Raw genomic sequence first — 26678 nt, forward strand, 5'->3', positions numbered from 1 at the left:
GTGTATGGATTTATGTCTGGATTTTATTTGATCAATATGATTTCATTGATCAACATGCCTCTTCTCATGCCAATACCATGCAGTCTTTATTACCATAGCTCTGTGTAGTACAACTTGAACTTAGGGATGAATACCTCCAGCAGTTCCTTTATTGTTCAGGATTGTTTTAGCCTGTTCTTTTTTGTTTTTCTGTATAAAGTCGTGAACTGACTTTTCAAAGTCTGTAAAGAAGTGTGTTGGAGGGGCTGAAGAGATGGCTCAAAGGTTAAGAGCACTGGCTGCTCTTCCACAGGTCCTGAGTTCAATTCCCAGCAACCACATGGTGGCTCACAACCATCTGTAATGAGATCTGGTGCCCTCTTCTGGCGGGCAGGAATACATGCAGACAGAATACTGTATACATAATAAACAAAGAAACAACAACAAAAAAAGAGTTGTGTTGGAATTTTAATGGGAATTTCATTGAATCTGTAGGTTGCTTTTGTTAGGATGGCCAGAAAATGGATTATTTTATATGCAATAAAATTTGGATTATATTTGTCACTTCATTTAGAAAAAAATTATATAAAATTATGGTAGCATAATGTGTCATTGTTTATTTTAATTTGACTTTGAACAGTAGACTAACACTAAAGATCTTTTGGGGGGAAAGCTACATAAAAACCATATATATGTGTGTGTGTGTGTGTGTGTGTAGAGAGAGAGAGTATGTGTGTGTGTTTAAATGGAGTTCCCCTATACAAAGGGATAGTACCTCTACCAGACACCATAGGCTATCAAACAAAAACCCAGTGCCAGGTGTGAGCTACCTTCCTTCAAGATGTTGGTCAAGGGTACTTCCACAGACCCTTCAAACAATACAGGCTACTTTTGTTGCCCGGGTTACCCAGCAGAAGTTGATGGTAAGACCCTATTGTTAAAAACACTACATACTTGAGTCATTGGACACGAGGAAATAAAGCTGGCACTGCCCTGGATGCTTCCTTCCTGTTGGCTAGATTTCGTAGCTCAGGCTTGCCTTATATTCACAGCAGTCCTTGTACCTCTGTCTCCTTAAGGCCAGGGTCATGGCTGTGAGCTACCCAGTCCAGCCTAATTATAGATCTTAAGTATACATCTATGACAAGTCTGAGTTTGTATTGGATGCCAGGTATGGGTGGTTCTCTCTCTCTCCCCTCTGCCCCTCCCCCATTCTCCCTAATGCTAGGGATTGAACCCAGGTCCTCAGGCAAATGCTATATCACTGAGCCACAGTCCCAGCTCATCTTTTTTTTGTTGTTTGTTTCTTTTCTTTACACCCCTTGATTTTTCCCTTTTATTTATTTTTATTTTTTAATTTAACTAACTTACCTATTTTTGTCTTTTTGAGACAGGGTTTCTCTGTGTAGCCCTGGCTGTTCTGAAATCACTCTGTAGACCAGGCTGGCCTCCAACTCAGAGATCCACCTGCCTCTGCCTCCAGATTACACATAGGAAGTGTGTGCTGGGGTTAAAGGCATGCACCACCACCACCCAGGCCACCTGCCTCCCCCCTCCTTTAAAACACAAATGTCCATGATAGGGAGAAAGGTTCTGTTCCTCAACTCTGACCCCCAGACCCGCTTTCCAAAAGTGAGTAAGTACCAAGCAGGACAAAGGCTCTTCCCACTGCTGGGACCTTGACCTAAAATAGCTATAAACACACCGTCTCACAGGACTGCGGGAGGAGGAAGTGAGTTTTCATCCACAGACTCCTTACTGGAAGCACACTATTACCGAGCAACCATGGGCTCTGAATTCACCCTTCAGAGAACACTTCACCCCTGAGCCTGGCCTAGCAGGTGGGGGTAATGTGTCTTCCATTTCCTCCTGCTCCTCCTTGCCCTTGAAGGTGTGCCTTGCTCTCTCTGGAACCATCTCCCATGCAAAGACACTCAGACAGATCCGAGGGAGTGAATGGGAACTTGCCTTACCAAGTTCACGAGTCGCAGGGCTCCTCTGGTGATGGCTCTCGCTTCCTCCTATTTGTCGGTAGTTTTTTGTCAGTCAACTGTAGACACAGGACAAGCCAGAAAAGGGGTGCACCGTCCCAGAGCCGCGCTGCCCCACAGCCACACTGATGTGTCTGTCTGTCCCATCTACAGATCATCTTACCTTGGTTAATGCTGTCAGACAAAGTGCAAGAGCAGATCCGAGCCTTGAGCACGATTTCCCGATTGCTGAGGTTTATCTGCAATTTCTCGGAACTGTCGGTGAGTATCTGTGGCTGCCGCAAGGCAGACCCAGCAGGCTTGACTTCTCTGTGCAGGGGCACTGGTTGAGCCTGGGTTCTGCAGGGGCAATTAGAGGGCAGGTAGTCAGAGTACATCCCACTTTTCGGCATCAGTATTTATTTCTGTCCCTGAGGATCAAGAGGCAGCTTGATTTCCTCTTTGGTTCGTCCTGGACCTAATAAGCCCCAACAAGCCTGGTTGGGGTCCTTGGCCTAGACAGCTGATGGAGACCCAGTGCCCACTGGGTAACATGTTTTGGGGCTTTAGCTGTTCCTTTCCTTGCTGTTGGCTAGGGATGCTTCCCTTGGCCAGGACAGTGTGGGGTAGGAGAGGATTTGACACATAGAGGCAATGATAGAGGAATGTGGAAGGAAGGAAAAATTTTGGGGTGGGGGGTCTTGGGGGGAGAAGCTCCCTAGGGATGAGGAGAGGTAACCATTTCTGCTTCCTGTCAGCACATGGTATCATTCTCCATAATCGGAAGGCTGATTGGAACCTTCAGCATCTTCTGCATGAATCCCAGCCAGGAGATCAGCGTGGGAGCATTGGAGGCATTGTATTACTTGTTCACCATCCTTGTGCTTCAGAGAAGTAAGTGAACTGCTGCCCTTGGGTGGCCACTCACGGCGGGACCCACTGAGTCGGTGGATATACCTGCCTTGCTTCAGACATACTCCCCTCTGGCAGGGGCATCTGAGAATGGGCATGCCATGCCATGATGCAGGGAGACCAGGTGATCTAGACACTCGACTTGGATAAATGCCAATGCCATCTCTGATCGCTATGTCCTTTTCAATGACGTCCTTGTGAGGGGGCAGCTAAGCTTACAGCCACTTATGGGGGTCCACTTGGGTCCTCAATATTTTCTAGATGTCCCACCCCAACCATATTCATAGCACTAGGGAAGTAAACATCTTTTCTTGGGGAACCAATGTGGGGCTTTTGACCAAGCCCTTCTGTTTCAGACAATCATGATCACAGAGGTACCAAGGGCATTTGTAAACTCCCCCAAAGGCAGTTTCAGAGGTCCTGGCTTCTTGTGATTCAGTGGGGTGCACCTCTACTTAGCACGCAGGAACGTCTCGAGTCCACATCTTATCCTGGTACAGGAACAGGGGCCAGCTTGAGTTCCGAGCCACATCCTCCCTTCACCTCTCACTTGAATGCTAGGGAGCGCCCCCTATTCTTTGGCTGTTTAGTCCATTTGTCTCTGTTGCTCTCAGAGGCCTGGAGGAGGGGTGGGAACCTGGGCTCCTTTTCCCCTGATAAGGCCTAGCCCCTCACTTGCTGTGTTTGGATTGAAGGTGTCAGACCGAAGACAGCGACCATCCTGAAGGATTTACAGAAGCATTTCCGCGGAAACTGGATGGCCAACATGCAGAATCTCACACTGGTAACCCAGATGCCCCCTGCGCATGGGATGCTCGGAGTGGGAGGGGGGCTGGGGGAGAGAAGAAGCTGGGTAGTAGATTCTAGAAATAACAATCCCAACAAACAGGAGTGTTTACAAAGTCCAAGTTCTCAGGGACGGTTGACTGAAGGTGTAAGCTACACACTTGAGCTGTGTGAAGTGTGAGGTCACCAAGGGGGTTTTCGAAAGAAGTGCTGATGTCTTCAAGCTCAGTCAACCCAGCAAGAGAGCCAGGATTTATTCCTCCCTTTCTCTCCCTGGCCACATCCGCTGCCACAGCACACCTGACTGCTCTACCTCCTGAGTACCTAGTTCTTCAACCTGCCCACCCCCCGCAGCCCCACATCATTGTTCTGAGTCCCCCATCACCTCTTGCCTGGTCAATCCAACATCTTACTAAAGGCTCCATTTCAGCCATCTTTCTGCCATACATTTTCTATGTGCAGCCAGAAAAACATTTAAAAACTTTGGAGTCCCCTCAAGTCACAGAGATGCTTCCCAGGCTGCCTCCTAACGGGAGGGACCCTGTCTGATGGGTCTCTGCAGATGCCAGGTGCTTGGGGAGGGGGCAGCCTTCAAATAGGATGCCGGAATGGAGAGCCCCACTCTTCTTTCAGTTCTTCAGGAAATACCTGACCCCTGTAGAGAGAGCCGATGTGATCATGGTGGCCATGGAGGCCATGAACAGCGGCGACATGAATAATGTCATTGCAGCCTCTGAGATGTTAAATATGATTCTGAAGTACCCTCTTACAGAAGTTGCCAAGGTAGGCATTGGAGGACACACTGCTTCAGTGTCTTTCTGTTCTGTTTGGGGGGGGTGGGGGTCTTGCTCTATTTCCTAATCAACTTGAGCTTAAGGAATCCCAAGTCCCTTAACCCTGAAGAGAAAAACCTATCTGGTGAGCTGTGTTTGCAACAGTGCAAAAGGTATTTTTGTGGGAAAGTATGAAGTAGTGATGACCAGGCTCCCGTATCTATTAGAAGGAAAGAATTGGGTAGGGTGGAAGTGTACTATGGGCTCATAGACTGTGGTCACTCCTCCCACGTCCAGACATCATATATGGTTATGTGTATAGCTTCTCCTTCACGTAGGTAGAAAGATGCATGGTCAAGATCAAAGGTGACACAGGTATAGATATTAGAAACCAACCCAATGCCGGACAGAAACAACTTTAGGAAGGGAAGGTTTGCTTTGGTTCACAGTTCCAGATGGCGCGCAGTCTACCATGACAAGGAGGAGATGACAGAGGATCTCTGTGCATGGCAGCAGGGGGGTGTGGAGAAGGCTGTCCCCATGGCAGTGGACCAGGAAGCAGGGCAAGGTGCTGGAGGCAGGGGCCGGGCTGCTGCCTTCAGAGGCCTGCCCCTAGTGACATGTTTTCACTAGCTAGGTCACCTTAAAGGTTCCCCAGCCTCCCAAAATAGTGCTCTCAGCTGAGAAGCAAGTGTTCAAAGCATGAACCTGTGAGGGCATTTCCGACTCATACACTAACGACGTCGATGTAGGCAGGTATTCCTTTACTGACTGTGCCGTATACTAATAAAAATGAAAATTCTGGAAGCTGAGAACACACCTAGCCCACCGAACAGCCTGGCTGTCTCCTCTTGCCATCTGGAGGCTAACAAAACTGTAGCTCACTGGCACCAGTCAGCACCGAATGGTGTCCCACAGATCACTCTCCCCAGGAAGACGGAACTTGGAAGAATTATTTTTAAGGAATATGCATTGTAACGAGCTTTGTCTTTGGGGCCATCAACCAGCCCCCAAATCATGACATGGCGGAGACTTCTGATTCCTTATGAAAGCTCGGCCTTAGCTTAGGCTTGTCCCACTCGCTCTTACAACTTGAACCTCATCTACATTTCTCTTCGTCTGTGTTTTGCCTTGGGACGTCTTACCTTTCTTTCCGCATGTCCTACTCTGTATCTGCTGCCTGCTGACTGCCTGGCTGGCCCTGCGTGTCTCCCTCATCTTCTCCAGCGTTCTCTCCCCTCTTCTTCTCCTTCCTCAAGCCTTGATTCCTCCTCCTACTTATTCTCTCTGCCCACCAGCCCCGCCCATCCCTCTCCTGCCTAGCTATTCTAACTATTGGCCATTCAGCTTTTTACTTTTTTTGTTTGTTTGTTTTTTGAGATAGGGTTTCTCCGTGTAGTTTTGGTGCCTATCCTGGATCTCACTCTGTAGACCAGGCTGGCCTTGAACTCACAGAGATCCACCTGGCTCTGCCTCCCGAGCGCCTGGTCCTCTGTTCTTAATATAACTAGGACAGGACAGTCTGGCTTTAGCTGTTCTGGTTATCAAATCATTTTAAAGGACCGGTTTGATCCACCCTCTCTCTTGCTTGACACATCTCCTGTCAGCTTTCCTGGGTCCAAACCCTTTGTGGCTCTCTGGCCTGCAGGGCCATCACATCACATGCCTCCAAGCACGCCTCTGGGGCCAACCGCTCAGCCTGGTGTTCAGAGTCTACTCTAGTGAACCTTGGGGCAGCCGGACTCCACTGTAAGCAGCATGGTCTTTGTATAATCAAATGTGAATGCTGTACCTTAGGGCGATGCAAGGGAGAGAGAGAGGAAAGACACTTGTCACCCCGTAGTATAAACTGTCCTTAAAATGTAATTCGCCCCTGGCTTGTGTTCAATTCTCCGCATCCTGCAAAGAAACAGCTCTCTATCTCTTGCCTTTTTTCTCCCATTATACCCAGGTATGGCATCTGTGGTTCATGGCATGAGCCAGTGATGAGACTACGCCATGTTATACCCAAACTTCAACCTAGACAGGTTTTTGTTTTTTCTTTAAACATAGCTTTTTATTTGTACACTGTTTACCTGCTTGCTTAAAAAGAATTAAGATCAGACTGGACAGACGGCTCAGTGGTTAAGGACATGTGCTGCTTGCTTTTCCAGAGGACCCAAGTTCAGTTCCCAGTATCTGTGTGGGGCAGCTCATACATGTAATCCCAGCTCCAGGGGGTTCTTTGCTTTTAGACTTCACAGTCACTACACCACACACACACACACACACACACACACACACACACACACACACACTCAGTTAACATAAAGTAACGAGGAAAGGCTCAAAGAAGCCATAAGCCATGGAGAGGGAAGTTTCTGGACTTCTCGCTTGACAGATAGCCCAGTGGTTCTCAACCTTCCTAATGCTGCGGCCCTTTAATACAGTTGTGTGGATCCACAACCATGAAATTATCTATTTTTTTCTGAGACAGGGTTTCTTCCTGTAGTTTTGGTGCCTGTCCTGGATCTTGCTCTGTAGACCAGGCTGGCCTTGAACTCACAGAGATCCATCCGCCTGCCTCTACCTCCCGAGTGCTGGGATTAAAGGCGTGCGCCACCGCTACCTGACCATGAAATTATTTTTGTTGCTACTTTCTAACTGTAATTTTGCTCCTGTTGCATATAGTGATGTAAATACCCCATTATGCAGGATATCGGCTATGTGACCGCCGTGAAAGGGTCACTCAGCTGCCAAAGGGGTCTCAACCCACAGGTTGAGAAGCACTGTTCTAGCCAAGGCAGATGTGCTAACTCAGATGCCGAGGGAGATAAAATGATCCCTCTTGTTTTCTAAGTGAGGACACAGAACTCAGAGAAAGATGAAAGTCATCCTCTAAGTCACAAAGGTAACTTTGAAAGTGACATTCAAATCCAAGTGGTATGGTGACTCTCATACTATTCACCATGCAGCAGCCTCGGCTCCATACACACCGAAGAACTAGCCGCTCCTTCCTTCCACGGTGGTCTTTTGAGGCAACAGTCACGTGCCCCTGCCTTCCATTTCCAGAGTCATCCTTCCTTCATTCTTCATGCCGTGTGCTCCAGACCTCCATAGCTGCTTTCTCTCTGCCCCTCTGAAGGTCTGGAGGCCACAGGTCCACAGTCCTCTGGGAGCTGCTGGTCCGGGCAGAGTGCAGCCGGACAGGGATGTGTCTGTAGCCCCCACACTTTAAATGATGACCTGTGACTCCAGCTCAGCTGGTGTTGCTGTAAAAAAAAAAAAACAAAAACAAAAAAACCAACCTTCCCTCCCTGTTCTTTCAGGTGCCAGAAATCATCCAGTTAATTTACTACTACGTAGACAGCGTGACCGAGGAAGTCGCCCAGGATGTCATAAAGAAGGTCTTCCAATTGCTGGTCCAGTCTCACACAGATGAGGTTATCCTGACACTGTTCAAGATAGAGGACCGGTCACTAAGGTTGCCCATTCCATCAGCTACCAATTTACAAGCCACTAGTTGTCCTTTTATTAGCATATTAGTGTGTGCATGTTCATGTTCAAGCGTGTTTACACATGTGTGCAGATTTATGCACACGTGTGTGGAGGCTAGAGATGATGTCAGGTGTCTTCCTTAGCCATATTTCATCTTGTTTTCTGGAGACGAAGTTTCTCCCTGAACTTGGAGTGCACCAGTTCAGCTCCAGGGACCTGGCTCTCTGCCTCCCCAGTGCTGGGGTTATGGACATATGCTGCTACACGCCACTTACATGGATGCTGGAGCTCCAAATGCATCTCCCCAGCCCCCAGCTTGTTCTTAAAATGTATTTAATATTGCATATTTTCTCATTTATTTGGAGCAAAGTGACTCTAAGAGCTGTCTGCCTTACTGCAGAAAATCTTGGAAGCTTGTAAGATTTAGAAAAGGCAAAGCAGTCGGGTGGTGGTGATGGTGGTGCACACCTTTAATCCCAGCACTCGGGAGGCAGAGGCAGGCAGATCTCTGTGAGTTCAAGGCCAGCCTGGACTACAGGGTGAGATCCAGGACAGGCACCAAAACTACACACAGAGAAACTCTGTCTTGAAAAACAAAACAAAAAACAAAAAGAAAAGGCAAAGCAAAAAAAAAAAATGTGTTAAGTTTCAGCCAATAGCACCTTCTATTATCACTTGGGTATAATTTATGATTTGTCTACCTTCTGAAAGCAGTTTTTAAAAAACATTATATATATATATATATATTATTATATATTATATATATATATATATTTTTTGGTTTTTCGAGACAGGGTTTCTCTGTGTAGCTTTGCGCCTTTCCTGGGACTCACTTGGTAGCCCAGGCTGGCCTCGAACTCACCGAGATCCGCCTGGCTCTGCCTCCCAAGTGCTGGGATTAAAGGCGTGCGCCACCACCGCCCGGCCTTAAAAAACATTATATTAATATATGTATGCTATGTTATATAACATATGTGTATTATATGGTATAGAATATATGTTATATATATGTATTTATTATAGACAATATATGTATAATTATGTCCATACTATATTTACCAATTTGTGTTTTTTTCATTTAATGTTTTGTTACAGAATTTCCTAAGTTATATCCCTTTAATAAGTAAAATTTTAATGGCTTCTTGATCTTACATTGTAAGGCTATACTATGCTATAATTTTCTTTTTTAAATAAAAAGTTAAAGCAGGTGGCACAAGCCTTTAATCCCAGCACTTGGGAGGCAGAGGAAGGTGGATCTCTGTGAGTTTGAGGCCAGTCTGGTCTACAGAGCGAGATCTAGGACAGCCAGGGCTATACAGAGAAACCCTGTCTCAAAAAACAAACAAGCAAGCAAAGTTAATATACATGTAGCAAATTCACCTTTTTAACATATAGTTATATGAATTCTATATAAAGGTTTGGTCACAATAATAATCACCACAACCATGAAGGCATGTCCATGACCATCCCCCACCCCCAATTCCCTGGGCTGCCTTTCTAGGGTCAGCCCCTTCCTGTACCCTCAGCTGCTGGCAGCCGCTGGTCTGTGTTCTATCCCCATCATTTTTCCTTTTCTAGAGTGTCCTGTCTCTACAACCACATAATATGTGGATGACTTAGCAGGTCTAGTTACTGCCACTAAGGCTGATGACCCATGTTCAAACCCTGGGACCCACATGGTATAAGGAAAAACAGATTCCCACAAGTTGTCTTTTTTTTTTTTTTTTTTTAATTTAATTAAATTTTGGGAGTATGGATGTTTTGTCTGTATGCGTGTCTGGGCACCATGTACATGCTCGGTACCAGCAAAGGCCAGAAGAAGGTGTTGGATTCCCTGGAACTGGAATTCAGATGGTTGTGAGCTGCCATGTGGGTACTGGGGATCGAATCCAGGTATTCTGGAAGAGCAACCAGTGTTTTTAACTGCTGAGTCATCTCTTTAGCACCGCAAGTTGTCTTTTAACCTCCCTCCCACACTGTATTTTTAATTTTAGTTATATGTATATGTACATGTCTGTATGTGAGTTTGTGCACATGAGTCTCCCTTAGGGAGATGGTGGGGTTTGTGTTGGCTCGCACACAGAGCTGGGGGAGTCCTTCGCTTGTTGCCTCTGAAGGATCCCTTCGAAGGTCCTTTAAGCTGTCTGCGTTGATACATAACACAGTTGTCAGGGTGATAAAGCGGACAAAAAAAAAAGCCAGAAAACAACCACAGGGAGGTACCAGGCTGTGGTCCGGCGGCGGTGGCCTTACAAGGTTTGTACAAGGCCCTGGCGGTTGATCCCAGCACTGCAGACACAAGCTAAAATAACAAGACAAGCTCTCGACAGCAGCAGAGATGTCTTCCTTACCCGACCCACCAAGTCCCATATCTTCGTGTTCCGGCTGGACGGCTTCCGCTCTGCAGCTCTGCCAGAGTCACCAGACAGGGTGTGGAGAGAACAAAGAAGAACCCACTCACACTGTCTGTCTCACAGGGTCCCGTTTTCCCACTGCTCCGGGGAGACGGGATTTCACCCATCGGTTCTGTTGCCTGTGTCCAGTGCACAGTTTTGCTCTGGGGTCGTGTGTAGGTCAAAGTTGGGAGATAAAAGAGAAAAAACAAAATCTGGACTGCTTACTCAATGGATTAGTTTTCTGAATCTTGGCTTCAGTTTCCAATCTGCCTGTTCTTATTCATCTTTCAGGGGCTAATCCAGTTCAGGTTTTGTAAATTAGATCGAGATAGTTGATAGCATTGTTCAAGGCTTCTGTTTCCTCACTGATCTCCGTCTGTGTATCTGTCAGTCACTGTAAAGGGGTGAACAAGTGTTTTCCAGTGTTTGTAGCTCTAACCAGTGGGAGAGCAAGGCTAATGTGGGCCTGCTCACTCGTGGTGGACAACAGAAACTGAAATTGCTTATTATTAATTTCTAATAAATGTTCTTATCATGGTGAGGAAGTTTCTACTTTATAATGCTAATTACAAAAAAAAACCCAAGACAAGAATCAACTTTAAATTTCACCAAATATCCAATGACATACCAGTACAGATCTTTTAACAATTTAGTCTCCAAGTGTTAGATATTTTGATCAATTACTTCTCTTTAAATAATGATTAGGGAACATGATCTTAAAAATCTCCTTTTTAGATTTAGATTTTTAATGCCTATGGATTAATAAGATATGGTTGAATCAATTTTGTTGTATGTTGGATGGATATTTAAAATTAAAATTTGTTTTCTACTACATGCAAAATTATTATACAAGACTGGTTACAAATGTGTTAGTAAATCCTCTACATGTGAATATATTTATATTTATTTAATCGGTTAAATTCTTAATATTGTGTTGCTAGGTTTCATGCAGTTTGTTGGAGCTGGGTATCGGGCTGCTCAGGTTGTTTGTGGAATTTCATTATGCGATTGTCCCACACTATCCATTCTTTTGCTGATAGCCATTTGTCATCAGTGTTTGCTGTGACTCTGGTGCCCTTGCAACATTCTTACGCTGACACTGTTTAGATGTATTGGGTTTGGGCGGGAGAGGTGCCTTCTCTTCTCTGCACCCCATGCTTTCCTTGTGAGACAGGTTTTCTTCTCCCTGGAAGTCTGTCCTTTAGTTACCCTCTAGTAAGAATCTGTCCATCACCCACCCTTGTGTTCATTCAGGAAGTCTTCCTTAAAGACAAGAGACTTTCTGTGAAACCTGTAGGCTGACGGTTTCTTGCTGTCCAACCTTGGAAGGCCTGACCTCTCGTCTTCCGCTACCCACTGGTGCCGGTAGGAAGTAGCGGTCAGTCTAACTGCCATCCTCGGTGACTGGCCATTCGTCACTTTGCCTTTGTCCCTAGAGCGCATCTTGTGCCATGTTGCCAGCAGTGGACTTCTCTTCTTGAAACATCTATTATTATTATTATTGTTTGGTGTGTGTATGTGTGTGGGGGTGAGTGTATATGTGCATGTGTGTGCTATGTAGTGTGTATGGTGTAAGTGAGTACGTGAGTGTATGTGTGGTGTGTGTGTGTGTGTGTGTGTGTGTGTGTGTGTGTAGTCCAGAGGACAACTTGTCGGATTGCAGGGTTGGTTTTCTCCTTTCACATTGTGGGTCCTGGGGATAGAAATCAGCTTGTCAGGTTTGGGGGCAAGCACCTTTACCAGCTGAGCAATCCCACCAGCCCCAAAGTCTTTCTTTGCCTCTTATCGACTTTCTTTCATTTACTTGTTGCTCTTTGTTTCTTTGTTTCTTTCCATTTTTTTTTTTGTTTGTTTGAGACAGGGTCTACTCTGGCTGTCCCAGAACTTAGTATGTAGTCCAGGTTGGTCTTGAACTCACAGAGATCCACCTGACTCTGCCTCTTGAGTGCTGGGTTTCAAGGCATGTGCTATGACTCCTGGATTTTCTGACGTTTTCAAAACGTCCCAGATGACTTCTGGAGGATATTAAATAAGAGTTGATTAAAACTTTATTGTCAGGCAGTGGTGGTGCACGCCTTTAATCCCAGCACTTGGGAGGCAGAGGCAGCTGGAGCTTTGTGAGTTTGAGGCCAGCCTGGTCTACAGAGTGAGTTCTAGGGCAGCCCAGGGCTGTTACACAGAGAAACCCAGTCTCAAAAAACCAAACAACAACAATAGCAAAGCAAAAAAAACAAAAAAAAAACAAAAAAAAAACCCACTTTATTATTTGTAGAAAATATTTTTCACACATTTACTTTTGTTTTACATGTGGTTTTGTTAGATCCAGATGTGGAAAGATATGCTATGTTAAAAAAAGAAAAACACATCTGTGCATCTCTACAGAGGACAGTGTGAGGCTGAATAGGTGCTGTGAAGGGAAGCCATCAGCCCTGGCCTCAAAGTGACATGATTGTATTGGGCATTCCAGGAGGGGTCTGGAAGATTTCTTTTCCTTCCTTCCTTCCTTCCTTCCTTCCTTCCTTCCTTCCTTCCTTCCTTCCTTCCTTCCTTCCTTCCTTCCTTCTCTCCTTCCTTCCTTCCCTCCTTTCTTCTTCCTCCTCCTCCTTCTCCTCCTTCTTCTTTGGTGATGATGGGGGGTCTTGGCCTCAAACTACCTATTTGGTTAAGGATGACTATAAACTCCTGATCTTCCCGCCTCCACTTCCCAAGTGGTACATGAACAACCACACCGAATTAGTAGTGATTGGGACTGACTGAACCTAGGATCACGTGTACTAAGCAAGCATGAAATCAACTGAGCTGCAACCCAGTGAAGACACTGAGCTTCAGTGTTGGCGACAGAAAGGAGAACTTAGATAAGGCCACACAGTGAGGACTCGACATGATGCTCTCAAGGGCACTCCACAAGCTTTGGTCTTAGATGTTTTCAGGCCCATAGGCTAAGTGAACATTTTCCTATTTGTCTATATACAATGAAACATAGAGCAGGGGAGTCTGGAGGTGATGAAATAGTAAAAACAATGAAGAGAGAAGTGCCTGGATAGGATGAAAGCAGAGAGCTAGGCCTGGGCTAAGGAGCTGAGAGCCCTTCTGGAAAGCACTGGAGAACAGCTGGAAATGGGTTGCCTGGAACTGCTGGTGGTTTCTGTCTCTACAGGGGGACACACAGATCCTGGGAAATCCTGGCTTCCTTTCCAAAAAGCTACCAAGTAATCATGGAGTATCTACTGCAGAGGCTGATTTCCCCCCAGACACCCAAGGACCAGGAGACCGGCCATGAAACAGAGCTCTCAACATCGATTGTATGGAGGGGCAGGTGGAGGGGCTGGGAGCTGGGAAGGAACCACACTGGGGTTTCTGCTGGGCTAGCTTGGGCTCTAGGGACCAGTAGCAGAGTCTCCAGGATGGGTTAGAAGGAGGGTTTCCAACCAATTGACTTGCCTTGAACAGAAAAATCAGATTCTAGTTTTGAGTATGGGGGTGCAGGCAGGTGAGACACCGCCCCCCCCCCCAGGCCTGCTCAAGGATGCTGAGAGGCTAAAGCAGGACCCACAGTTACAAGAGCACATAAAGGCATTCTAGAAGCAGCCTGGTGTAATTACATTCCATCTTCACTCGCCGGCCACATCAGGGACGGCACTGGTCAGGCCTCCCTGGGTGATAGGAACTATGGGTGGCAGTAAAGATGATGACCTCCTGCTCTCCTCACTCCAGGTCACCAGGGCCATCCATGAGCTGCTGCTGGTGCCAAGCCAGCGCTCGGAGGTGCAAACCGTCTTCGCCTCCCTGTTCGTGGCCCTGCTTTTCCAAATCTCTTTCCTGGTGACTAACCGGAGCACTGTGGGCCAGGACAAGCCGCATGAAACCGAATGTGTGAACCTTGTGAGGTACCTTGGGCCCTGGGCCAGTGTGCTAGGGACTATGATCTGCATACCAGCAGCTCGGCACCCTCGATAACTTGGCCCTTCCGTATCCTCTGCGCGTAGACTCAAGAAATCTCCCTAGACGTTCTTGAAAAGACTCTTTTAGGTGGTTGCCCAGGTGGATGCGGTTTCTGCACTAGAATAAAATCAAAACAAGACTGCCGGACCACGGACCCAGATTCCATTTCCCCAGCCTCTGCAGGCTTCCCGTGCCACCTGGGAGACCCCCACAAGCCCTTGTTTGCTTCAGTTGCGAGATGCACTTGGTCTGTAGCCATTCCCTGGCCAGGTTCATAACTCATAGGATGGGTGGGACTCCCACGTGGGGGTAGGAGGTCAGGGGCGTGGCTGGAATTGACTCCCTGCCTCTGGCTCTGTCTTCAGTTCTTCTGTGAAGGCCTTGAAGACCTTACTGCGAAGCTCGGGTACCTAGATCACATGTCTTATATTCAGACACTTAGGGGCTGGGAACTGCTTGTCAATCCTGAAAGGCACTATTATGGAGTCACTATGCTGGCCAGGTAAGCTGCCTCCAGTCCCCGGGTGGGGGACCTCCTACGTCTTTGGTCCTCTCCTATGGCTCAGAATAGGTTCTTATTTCGAGCACCCTATTGTTATCGCAGGTCCCTGGTTATCAAGAACTGTTGGCACAATCGCCCTGTCTTCCGCTTCCTCATCAGGACCCTCGAGGACCCAGCCTGTGTCAATCACTTCACAGCCCTGGTGTTCCTGACGGAGGTGAGTAGGGTAGGGGGCCAGAGGGCAATGGGGACAGCTTCCTGGGAAGCAAGTGTAGCCAGGGGACTCCTCTAGAAGGCTCCTGGGGAAGAGAAGTGGCCTGGTTTACCCCTGTCCACGGAACAGGCTGGGGAACATGGGTAAGAATTCCTCGTTAGGTTTCCATGAGTCATAAGCCTTTATCCTCCAATCTCAAGGCTTTGACTCTGCTCTGACCTTGTGGAGCACTACTTTTCTGTCCTACAGTTACTTCAGCTTTGATTAGACACCTCCATAATTCAGTCATCAGACAGGGGAAAATGTGTCGAAAATTAATAAATATATATAAATTTATAAAACCATTAATTTTTACAGTGCTAAAGAGGACTACTTTCATGCCTTTGTCTGTATGAAGAAGTGTGTGTGTGTGTGTGTGTGTGTGTGTGTGTGTAAGGTTAACTTATTCTCTGATATTCTATGTGCTGTTCTTTTCATTGCATTTTTTTAAGTTAACTTTTTAGTCAGTATACAGGAAATGAGTTTCACTGTGACATTTTCATGCCTATGCAACATTGTGATTTTGTTCTTATTCATCTCCTCCACTATCTCTGGATTCTCCCACCCCACCCCCTTTTGGAGACAGAGTCTCACTATGTAGCCCCGGGCCGGCCTGGAACTTTCCGTGTAGATCAGGCTAGCCTCGAACTCACAGAGATGCATTTGCTTCTGCGCTAGGATTAAAGGTGTGCTCCACCATGCCCAGCCTCTTCCCCCGTCGCTTGTCTCCTCTGCCTTCATTGTACGTTTTTCATAAAACTCTAATGATGACGCGTGTTTCACACAAATGTGTTCCATGATGGAGAGAGTATTCCGTTTCTAATTTGACACAAGTGTAAACAACCCTGCCAACAAACACCGCTGTGCAAAATAACACTATAGATTATTGCCTTAAATATGGACCATAAAAAGTGGAAATATGAATTCCAGACGTGTAAGTGGCTTCTGTGAGTTTTGATACTGATGCCCAAGTGTTTTCCAGTAAAGTTGTGTCATTTTATGCTTCCACCAGCAGGGTTCGGGTAGGTTTTTGAGGTCTGCCTTACCATAGTCTTAAATTAGCTTCTTTGAAAATGCAAGCTACCTGATTTTGAAAGCTATTACATTTGTGTGTGCGTGTGTGTGTGCGTGTGTGTGTGTGCATGTGCGCACGCGCGCGCGCACGTGTGCATGTGTGTGTGTGTGTGTGTGTGTGTGTGTGTGTATGCAACCACACACATGTGGAGATCAGAAAACAGTGTGCATGAGTCAGTTCTGTCCTTCCCCCAGGTGGGTCCCAGGGATGTAGCTGGAAGTTTCTCTGGTCCTGCCCAGCCCTGTGGTCAGGACAAATCTCTCCCACCCACACCCCACAGCCTCTTGGTCCTAAGTAAATACACAGAGGCTTACATTACTTACAAACTATATGGTCTATGGCTCAGGCGTCTTGCTAGCTAGCTCTTATAACTTAACTCATTTCTATTAATCTATATGTTGCCATGTGGCCATGGCGTTACCGGTCTGCAGGCGTCTTGCTCCTTCGGCAGTGGGCCGGCATCCTCTCCTCTTCCGCCCTTCTCTCTGTCTCTCTGCTTGGATTTCCCACCTGGCTGTAAGCTTTATTGCCATAGGCCAAAACAGCTTCATTTATTATCCAACAGGAGCGGCACATATTCACAGTATACAGGAAGACATCCCACAACGTGGGGATTGGGCTCAGGTCTCAGGCTTGACAGCAAACGCCTTTATCCATTCATCCATCTCACTAATCCAAACCTACCTAATTAGAAAAAAAAAAAAAGAAAGAAAGAAGTGGGTTACTTTTGAATGCCAACAGAAGATAGTACAATAGCAATAACACTGGGACATACACAGTGATCTTCATTCTGAGAAGCTAGTAGGCACTTGCTAAGCATGCTAAGGATTCTCTTGGAGGATGCCGAGGCCTGACTAGCTGGGGGTGTGTTTATGCAGTGGCTCTCAGGCCTTGGTGTAATCACCACACTGAGGATGCTGTTCCAAAGACAGAGTCCTGGGTCCTTACCCCAGAGGCTTGGGGTCAGTTGACCTAGGCTAAGCCCAGGAGCCTTCATTTTCTAAAAGCCCTTTGCTGGCTGTTGTGGGGCAGGTAGTCTTTGGGCTTTGAGGAACAGCACAGGAGACTAGCCTACAAGCCAGAGGGCCACTTTTCTATAGCAGCAGTTTTGAACCCCTGCTGCATACTAGAAGCCTCTAGGGCAGCAGTTCTCAACCTGTGGGTCGCAAACCCCCAAAGGGGTCAAATATCAGATATTTACTTTATGATTTATAACAGTAGCAAATTACAGTTATGAAGTAGCGACATAAATAATTTTATGGTTGGGGGGGGGGTCACCACAACATGAGGAACTATATTTAAGGATTGCAGCATCAGGAAGGCTGAGAGCCACTGGTCTGGGAGATGCTAAGCCTCACACCACATTTTTCTGCTGCTGGGTGCCTACTTCTTCAGAACCACCCTGGGATGGGATGCAGGAATTAGTTTGCTCTAAGCTCCCATTATGGCTGTGATCTAGGCACAGCTGGTATTGAGGAACATTCTAGAAGTTTTCTCAAATGCTGATGGCCCGCTGAACAGAGTAGACACCCACATAAGCACTTGATCAGTCACCACCCTCACCGGAGCTTCAGGCTGCTGTGGAGTTAGCATGTGTGGCGTAGGGCATTTGGGTACCGAGATGGGTGAAGCCCATTTTCAGCAACTGGAGGGGAACTCCGACAGTCTGAACGTGGGGAACCAACGGGGTTCAGGTACCAGCTAGAAAGTGGGCCAGATCTGTAGGTGAGAGACCATGGCTGTGAATACTCAGGAACATTTTGCAGTCCCTTAAAACTCCTTGTTCAGGGCTGGAGAGGTGGCTCAGAGGTTAAGAGCATGGGCTGCTCTTCCAGAGGACCTGGGTTCAATTCCCAGCAACCACAATGGTCTGTAACTCCAGTTCCAGGGGGTCTGATACCCTCACATAGACTCACATGCAGGCAAAACACTAATGCACATGAAATAAAACAAAGCCTCCTGGCTCACTGTTCCCTCCATCCACAGGCAGTCACAGGCAGAGGGATTTAAAACAGACAGGGCTGTGCAATTTAAATCAGAGTATTTAAGAAACTGAGCCCAGGCACTTTAATTCGTAGAGGATAAAACTTGGGCTCAGAGAATTTAAGATATTTGCTCAGCTAGTGAGTAAATAATGATAGATCTGCCTTGATGGCCTGACAAGAACAGGAAGACATCTTTGCCTTGAGGACAGACAGACAGATACACACAAACAGACATATGCACACACACATGCACACATAGACACAGGAATACACAGAGACACACATGCACACACAGAGACATATACACACACAGCACACACACTCCTCTGTCCTCTGGGAATCCTTTCCATCTATTTTGCCCATTATCCTATTGAATTGTTTGACTTCTAATCTAAAGACTTAGGATTCATGAAGCTCTCTTTATCTTCAAGTCTAGCTCAGTCAAGTTCTGCCTTCTTTGTAAACTTGCATTCATGATGCTTTGTAGCTACTTTCAACTTGCGGCATGTTGTTCTTTCCCTGGAATATTCTCCAGGCAGTTCATGGTCATGTATTTATTTATTTATTCATTCATTTATTTATTTATTTATATTTTTGTTTTTTTGAGACAGAGTTTCTCTGTGTAGCATTGGCGCCTATCCTGGAACTCACTCTGTATAGCCCAGGCTGGCCTCAAACTCACAGAGACCCGCCTGCCTCTGCCTCCCAAGTGCTGGGATTAAAGGCCTGTGCCACCACGCCCGGTCTTTTAAAATATTTTTAATTAATTTTTCATGCAACCACAGATTCCCCCTCTCATCCCTTCTCCCACTCTCCTTACCCCATGATCGTGTCTTTAAAGGCTCCCACCCTAGGATCTGTGATGGCTGAACAAGTTTCTCATTGCTATCTCCCGTCATCCCATCTCAAAGATGCCTGGGAAGACTTGCACCATGGATGGGTGATAGGGTGTGAATTTGTCCTTTAAGCTTCGACCAAGGCTCTGAGAACGTTATTTTACTAACAAGACAGAATCTAGATCCCTTGCCTACCTTCCTGTCCTTCTTGGTTTCCTCTTGTCAGCTGTTCCACTGTCCAGATGTGGCAGGTGCTGTGGATGAAGCCTCCACCAAGGTTCTGGCAGATTGTTTCAAGTGTGAGGAGCCAGCCACGGAGCATCTATTCCTGCAGATCTCAGAAACCTTCACAAAGCACAAAAACACGGTGAAAATGGGTGGGGCCAAGGACATGTCACTCAGAGAAGGAATAGGTGGACCTGGAGAGCTAGTGTGTCCAGTTGTGACACACTCTTGGAATTAGAGTAGGGGTCCTCTTGAGACTGGTTGTCCAAGCACAGAATCCAGGAGAGGTCCTGAAGGAAGTTATTGAACCATTCAGGCTTCCTCTTGTCCAGGAAAGGTCCTGCAGGAAGTTATCCTGTATCCCAGCCAACCCCAGGATCCCAGATGTACCATCCAGGTCTCTGGAGATCAGGATCATCAGGAGTGAGGGAAACAAGGAGGAGGGGAATGTATGGTGCAGGAGATGGAAAATCTCTGTCTTCTCACCTCTGCCCACGGAGGGCAGAAGGTTCCTGGCCAGGTACCCTTTTGATAACCCAGTTTGACCACCATCCAATGTTGGGACCACTCCTCCTTCCAGAGTGCAAATTGTGAGAGCTTGTGCCCACTGGTCTATGTGAGGGGTGGGATTGGCGGGCAATGCTGGGGGCGGGGGACAGTTTCTTGGCTCTGGTTTTGAGTGGCTATCACTCTGTAGATGAAGCACTTCCACATCCTGCAGCCCTACGTGCTGAGCTGCTGCTACTCCTCCAGCAGTGAGGTGGTGATGGAGACCTTCCTGACGCTACAGCGCATCCTCAAGGACCTCACCTGGTATCACTCCTCCTCCTTCATCGTCGAGCTGACCTTCACTTTGGCACACTTCTTTGAGGAGGTAAAGCCCCCAAGGGATAGAGAGCTTGCTCTCTTACCCTAGGTAGCTGTGACACAGTGGAGAAGGACAGAGCAATCTTCAAAAGCCCTTTCCTTGACCCCAGTTTCCTTGACTCCCTAAAGTTCTTAGGAGACCGACTGCATCTGCGCTCTTGTTTTGTGATGGTCCAGGGAGGGCATCTGAGCACAGTGCAGGAGAGCTGTGTTCTGAACAAAGTAGATGGGGGGTGTGCACAAGAACGTGGTTGGTGGGAGCAGAGCTGAGAGTCTTTCTGACCTGGGTGACCAGCGCAAGTGCACCGTCTTCCTGAGAGTGGGTGTATCTTCTTTCCCAGGAGTCAGAGCAGCTGCGCCTGATAGTCTTTGAGATCTACGGAAGCATCCTAACTAAGATCTCGAGGATGAACCTTGTCTTCCCCATGAGGCACCAGATTCTCAACTTCATAGTCCTCCTCGTGTCACACCTGAAGGATGTAAACGCCGGAGTGGTGGAGGTGAGAAGCCGGACCCTGAAGCCTGGCATTCAGTTATCACTGGAAGTTGATGGCAGAGCATGGTAAGCCCTCGGACAGGGCTGTGGCAGGATTGTGTAACCCTGAGGGGGCCCACCGGACTCTGGGCGTTGGAGAGGTTCCATGAGTAGAGGTGACTGGCTGTTGGGCTGACTCTCCTCCAGCTCCGGTTTGATCTAGCTAGCTACCAACTCCAGTAGAAGTTGGTGGGCATGCGAACTCGGATGCAGGAAGTCTCGGGGTGGTACCGGTTCCTCACTCTGCTGCCTTGCTTTGGCCCTTGTGGGCTTCTCCAGACTGTTTTCTGCCCTTACCTTACCAACGAGGGGAGGTGGGGCTCCTAGGACGGAAGAGTTCCAGTTGTGGGTTGTATGGTGGACACAACAGAGAGGCCTGGACTGAGAGGCCAAGCTCTGAGCATGTAAACCTGAAGCTCGTACTGCAGCTAGACACTTGGAAACTGTTGACTTGGTTTGTAACAGGAGACATCTTAGATACATCCAAGGATGCTGCTGAGCACATGACAGAAAGGGATGGGTCCCTGGATGAACTCAGTGATATGACCAAGCCAACCTTGGTCACAATGTCAGTGATGTGACCAAGCAGGGAGCACCCAGGTAGGGTACCAAGACTGAGGAACCTGGATGAGGTGGTATACTTCTGTGAACTCAGTACTCAAGAGTCTAACATGCCAGTTTGAAGCTAGCCTGGGCTACATAGCAAAAGCCCGACATTTGTTTTCAGAGGGACTGCTTTGGGGTTGGAAATCCATGATGCCGAAGGCTGTGCTGTAGAGAGTCACACTGTGGTGGGACTCAGCGTTACTACCACAGCAACTGGAAAAACCCTTAGAACTGTCCCTCGCACTTCATCACGGGAAAAAGAGGGCATCAGTAGAGCCGGATGTCTGGACAGGCTCTACATTTCTCCCAAGCTTGGATCCCGCAATTCAATCTACCAAGGCCAAATGGGCTGTGGCCTCTCTCCCCCTGGATCCCTCTGTATCATTGTCCAACCTCATTCCCATGATCCATCATGATGAGCCTCCTATCTCCTCAGGTCTGTAGGCGAACCCTCTACAAATTAGCTACCATCATGGGCTGGTTCAAACTCAAAGTGGTCTTTGCCAAGAAAGATGTATTCACCATCCTCGGCACCCTGGTAAGCCAGCAGCTGACTCATCATTCTTCCCTGTGCAAGGGAGTCAGCCCCCCACCCCCCACCCCAAAAAAAAACCCCACACAAGCCATCTCAGTCAGTTTCCTCCCTGCAGCTGGGGTTTTCAGCAACAATATATATATATATCTCATTCAACAGTCTGTCTTCCTTGTGTTGGCTACCTAGTGGTGCTTCCTGCCTTCTCAAGGCTTCCTGTCCACCCTGGAGAGCTAGGCACATGAACTGGTAATTTAGGAGTCTTTGGGGGAAGGGTAAGGAAGAGGAATGAGCTTTCTAATACAAAGGCAGGGCACTCAGCCCAGCTCCGGCTTGAAGAAGGGCTTCCTGGTCATCTTCATGGGGAGGAATGGAAGAGGGTTAATGCTTAGCGTATTAGTTCCTTTTCTACTGCTGTGATTAAACACCACGAAGAGTTTATTTGGGCTTTCAGTTCCAGAGAGTTAAGAGTCCGTGACGGTGAAGAGACGGGATGGGAGTAGGAGCAGGAATCCCAGGGCTCACATCATGAACGGCAAGCAGGGAGGGCAAAGTCAAAATGGCACAAGTCTTTAAACTCTCAAAGCCCGCCTCCAGTGACACACTTCCCACAAGACCACACCTCCTAAACCTCCTCCCAACAGTGCCCCCCCCCATTGCGGACCCCATATTCAAATGCCTGAGACTATGGGGGACAAGGAAACCCAGACACCAGTAGCACTGAAGACTCACTAGGTCAAGGGCTTTGTATACATTGTCATTCCCGTGGCTTGGTCAGTCTGGGAAGGCTTCTGTGGAAGAAGTGAGGTTCCAGAAGCTGGGATGCAAGAGGTGACTTTCCGGGAGGTTCTGAAGGTTTTTGTTGTTGTTGTTGTTGTTGTTTTGTGTTTTTTCCAGTTGGGACAATTTCCATTGGCCCTCCTATTTAGACTGTCTGAGAGGCAAGACACTTGGCCGTGAGTCACTTTAGTTGTACCATCTAATGCTGCTTCTTCCAGTTGCAGCAGGAAAGGAGCAGGGCAGTCTGGTTTTTGAAGCAGAGTGTGGCTCTCTTCAAGAGTCCGCAGGGCCCCATCCGCCAGGTGGCTGTGTGGTTTGCAGGTATGTTAACCCTCTGTCTTCTTTTTTTCCCAGACAGGGTTTCTTGTGTAGCTTTGTGAGCCTGTCCTGGATCTCGCTCTGTAGACCAGGCTGGCCTCGAACTCACAGAGATCCGCCTGCCTCTGCCTCCCAAGGGCTGGGATTAAAGGGGTGTGCGCCCCCCTCGACCCTCTATCTTCTTGGAGCCATCGTCTCCTTGAAGTTGGGTTCTTCAGATTGAGGCGTGGGCATGCGAGGCTCTAATTAAAGGACCCATGGTCATGATAGTCCCCGGTAAGGACCCCTCTCTGCTCCCTTCTACTACAGGGAGTCCCCGGAGGGGTAAGGATGACCTGTCTATAGTAGAACGGCCAACTCCTAAGAAACCAGGGCAGCCTAGCCCCCAAAGGGTGGAGCATCAGACCTGTGTGTGGTCCCTAGCTAGGTAGACACCACCTCCTCTCACCCCACGGACCAGCCAGCATCTTTGCAGCAGCCGAGTTTATCTGCATTTCCACCTGGCCAGGTTCCTTAGAGTCCTTCCTTCGCAGAATTGGAGAAGCGGTTTGGTTTCATGGAGCAAGTCCAGCTCTAAGCTGGTCACCAAGGGTGGGGAGACAGACAAAGAGACGGGATGATGGGTTTTACCGGGGGAACTCACAGTTAGGGCCCACTGGACCCTTGTGAGGCCACTGAGTGCCTGTGTGCCCCTGTAGGTCAGATCATCCGCATCCTCAACAGGGCCGAGAGAGAGGAAACCGAGGAGGAATATATAGGTGAGTGGCCACCCCACCGCCCACGGCTCGCACCTTTTTACGGGTATTGGCCTCAGAGGGGTGGCTTGGAAATGAAGGCAGGAGGGTTCCTAAAGATCATCATCCACGAGGACAAAAGCTCCATCTCCAAGTCACGAGGGTCTGGGGTACTGGTCAGAGCTCCTCTGATCCCCACACCCAGTCACCCTCACTGCTGTTGAGGCTGCCTGTCTGCCAGGCTGGTCCCTTCAACTCTCCCTAGGAAAGAGCGACCTTCCTCCCTGGAGTACCCCAGTGTCCCCAGCCGCTCCCCTCAGGAGCTTCATCACTGCTTATGTGGTAGTGTGGGCACCTTTGTGTCCTCACTGTCCCTGAGACATGTCCCCGCACACGGTGCCCTTCTCTCTCCGGTCCTTCCACGCTGCATTCATGACACAGTGAGCCCTGGGTGTGGCTCTGTCCTGGGCTGCAGTTCTCCTGGGGGGGGGGGGCAGAGCACTTCCTATAGACCAGAGGAGGAGGGCAGAGGTAGCGGGGGCAAGTAGGAGGACCAAAAGAGCAGCCTGTCTTGCATCTCCCTGAGCCAGGAGCAATTTCGGGGTCTTGGTGGTAACGAGCAGTGTGGACTTGTAGAAGAAATCTTTGCTTCTGTTGTAAAAGTTGCCAGTTTTCCTTCTTCCTCCAAGCAATGACGGGGTCCTGCTGCCTTCCTGGCCCCTTCCTTCTGTTCACCGTACCATCTCCTGTGTTACCTGTTACAGCCTTCAGGTGCATGCAGAAAGACCCTGACCCCATAGTCAGCTGCCTCACTCTACAGACTTTCCACATCCTAGAAGCCAAGGAGACGGCGACGCCGGCTAAGACCCCTTCCTCCTGCCTCTGCATGAGGAGGTTCCGAAGGAAGGACGGCTGAGTCGGCGTGCGAGGGTCTGAGATGAAGGCTTGCCCCCAACCCCACTTGTGGCAGCAGGCTACCTCCCGAGTCCTGCACTAGAAGTGGCGTCTCCCTGTAGAACTCTGCTAATAAAAGGGGAAAGAATGCAATTTTGTGGAGCTGGATGTCCATTTGTGGTCATGAGCTGCCGTGTATGCAGAAATCATCTGGGTCAGGCTGGCTTCTCTGGCTCTGCTGCCGCGTGCCCACTCCCGTTCAGCCACATGATCTAAGGTCACACGCTGCAAGCTGCAATAATCTGAAGTAGGATTTCAGCTGACTATGACAAAGCTATACCTGGAAGAAGGGCTCAGGGAGTCTTGGTGATATTTGGCTTTTGATCATTAGCCGTTTCCTGCTATGAACTTCTCATGTGCTATTGTAGCTTTTCCATCATTCTTTGGGCACCATTTCCCCTCTACTAAGGAATATTTAGATAACCTTCTGTGCAGTAATGCAGCCAGGATCCCTGATTTCAAGCCTCCCTACAATTATTGTCATTGGCAGCATCCAGCCAGGACCATCCCTGGATGGATGAAAGTTTCTTGCTTGAGATATCTCACAGATTCTCTAAGAACAGACTTAAGCATTCAGACTATCTGTTTGAGAAGGCCTGGTAGATGTGCTAATTAAGCTTAACTTTCTCCCTTTCCACGTCTTATCTCTAGTTTTATATCCATCCTTAACAATTAACTCAGAACTGAAGGGTTCCAACTTACAGGTACATCTAGCTGTGATGGAAGTTGCCTAGCCAAGTTGCCTAGCGACCGAGCACACTTGCCAGAAACGGCAGGAGCAGAGATAGCTTGGAGAAATAAGGGTCAAAGGGATAAAAGGTCAGTTTTATTTTCAGAGAGGGGCTAGACAGAGAAGAGAAAAGAGAATGGAAAAACTAGATGGGTAAGAACTGGAGAGAAAGGAACTGAGATGGGGAAGAACTAGATTGAAGGACTAGAAGAGAGGACAAGAGGAACGAGATGGAAGATGAGGAAGAGCCAGATGGGGAAGAACAAGATGAGGAAGAAGGAGATGGAGCTAAGATGGGAAAGAACTAGATGAATGAGGACCTATATGGGGCAGAACTAAGATGAGAGAATTAAGATAGAACTTAGAGGGGACCGCAGATAAATGTAGAGAGGAATCGGGGTAGAAAGGAGCTAGGCACGAGAGCAGAATAGAAGTTGTGTAGAGAGAGAACTGACTCAGAAGAATAAAGTGTATGGACTAAGAGTTTCATGTACGTAGATTCATTTCATATCATCAAAGATTAGATTATCAGCTAAGTGTAGATTCTTCCCGGCCCCTGGGAGAGGACTGTCAAGGGGCTGGACCCCCATAGTCCCTGTTAGTCACAGTAAGCAGTTTTCTTTGAACTAACTTGAATTACAGCCTGGGTGTTAGACATGTGAAGTATCTAGAATTCATTTGTCCCAGCAGTTGTTGGGTTTGGTTTTATACAGGGTCTTGCCATGTGCCCAGGCTGGCTGGCCTCAAGCTCATATTCTCCTGCCTCTGCCTCCTGAATGCTGGGATTATGGGTGTGTGTTGCCGTAGTCAGTCTTTATTTTATTTGAGATACTGCCTTGCTACATAGTCCAGGCTGCTTTTGAACTCTCCTGGTGGCTGGGCAGCGTTCTTGCTGATAAATAACAGTGTTCTCCCTGGCTAGTTGAAGCAGGAAAGTGGTTGATTTTTTTTTTTTTTTCTGTGTGTGCGTGTGTGAGCTCCCAGAGAGTGTGGTTAACTCTGTAGGTAGAACCACTCTATAAAAGCAGTATTATGACTGCCCCTGGGCACCACCCAAACCACAGCCCAGAAGTATCCTTCCCCTGACATGCTAAAGGGATTAGATCAGTGCTTGCTCTTTCTCATGGCCCTGTTGGATTCAGTCTTACAGACGCCTGCCTGACAGTGAGTTCTTGGGGTGTTCTGGGTCTATACAGGGTCATCAGTGGCTCTTAGAGCCCCAGTCTTCTCACCATCCTGTTTCCTATTACCTTGACCTTCAGTCACTGGGAAAAGCTTACAGGACAACAATCTAGTTTCCTAGGACAAATGCAAGCTCCTTCAATGGGCAAGCTCGCTTGAACTAGGCTGGAGCCCTGTCCACTATGAAGCAGGACCTGGCTTCTCGGGCCCATGCCTTGAGGTTCCCAGCTGTCTCCTGCACACAAGCCCTCAGGAACCTGCCGTGGCTCCTCCTTGCTGGTCCTCCCTCGGCCCACATCCTTCTTGCATTTTCTTGTAAGTTCACCTGC

The 26678-nt window shown here is 48.0% G+C and overlaps 1 protein-coding gene across 1 annotated transcript in view; it reads left to right on the plus strand.

Annotated features, from left to right (window-relative positions):
* The window catches only part of LOC114683298 (maestro heat-like repeat-containing protein family member 7), a 36494-nt gene extending 11964 nt beyond the window's left edge, over positions 1–24530 (plus strand). The window contains 17 exon segments of the mRNA XM_028857530.2: positions 2124–2231; positions 2708–2843; positions 3557–3645; positions 4281–4430; positions 7729–7883; positions 13451–13595; positions 14008–14180; positions 14601–14635; positions 14638–14737; positions 14840–14954; positions 19113–19253; positions 19809–19985; positions 20320–20478; positions 21556–21657; positions 22650–22752; positions 23448–23507; positions 24248–24530. Of these exon segments, the coding sequence (XP_028713363.1) occupies positions 2124–2231; positions 2708–2843; positions 3557–3645; positions 4281–4430; positions 7729–7883; positions 13451–13595; positions 14008–14180; positions 14601–14635; positions 14638–14737; positions 14840–14954; positions 19113–19253; positions 19809–19985; positions 20320–20478; positions 21556–21657; positions 22650–22752; positions 23448–23507; positions 24248–24399 (2100 nt within the window). The 3' untranslated portion in view covers positions 24400–24530.
* Positions 24531–26678: the final 2148 nt, after the last annotated feature.

The sequence above is a fragment of the Peromyscus leucopus genome, chromosome 15 (assembly GCF_004664715.2).
Source record: "Peromyscus leucopus breed LL Stock chromosome 15, UCI_PerLeu_2.1, whole genome shotgun sequence".
NCBI classification, from domain to species: Eukaryota; Metazoa; Chordata; class Mammalia; order Rodentia; family Cricetidae; genus Peromyscus; species Peromyscus leucopus.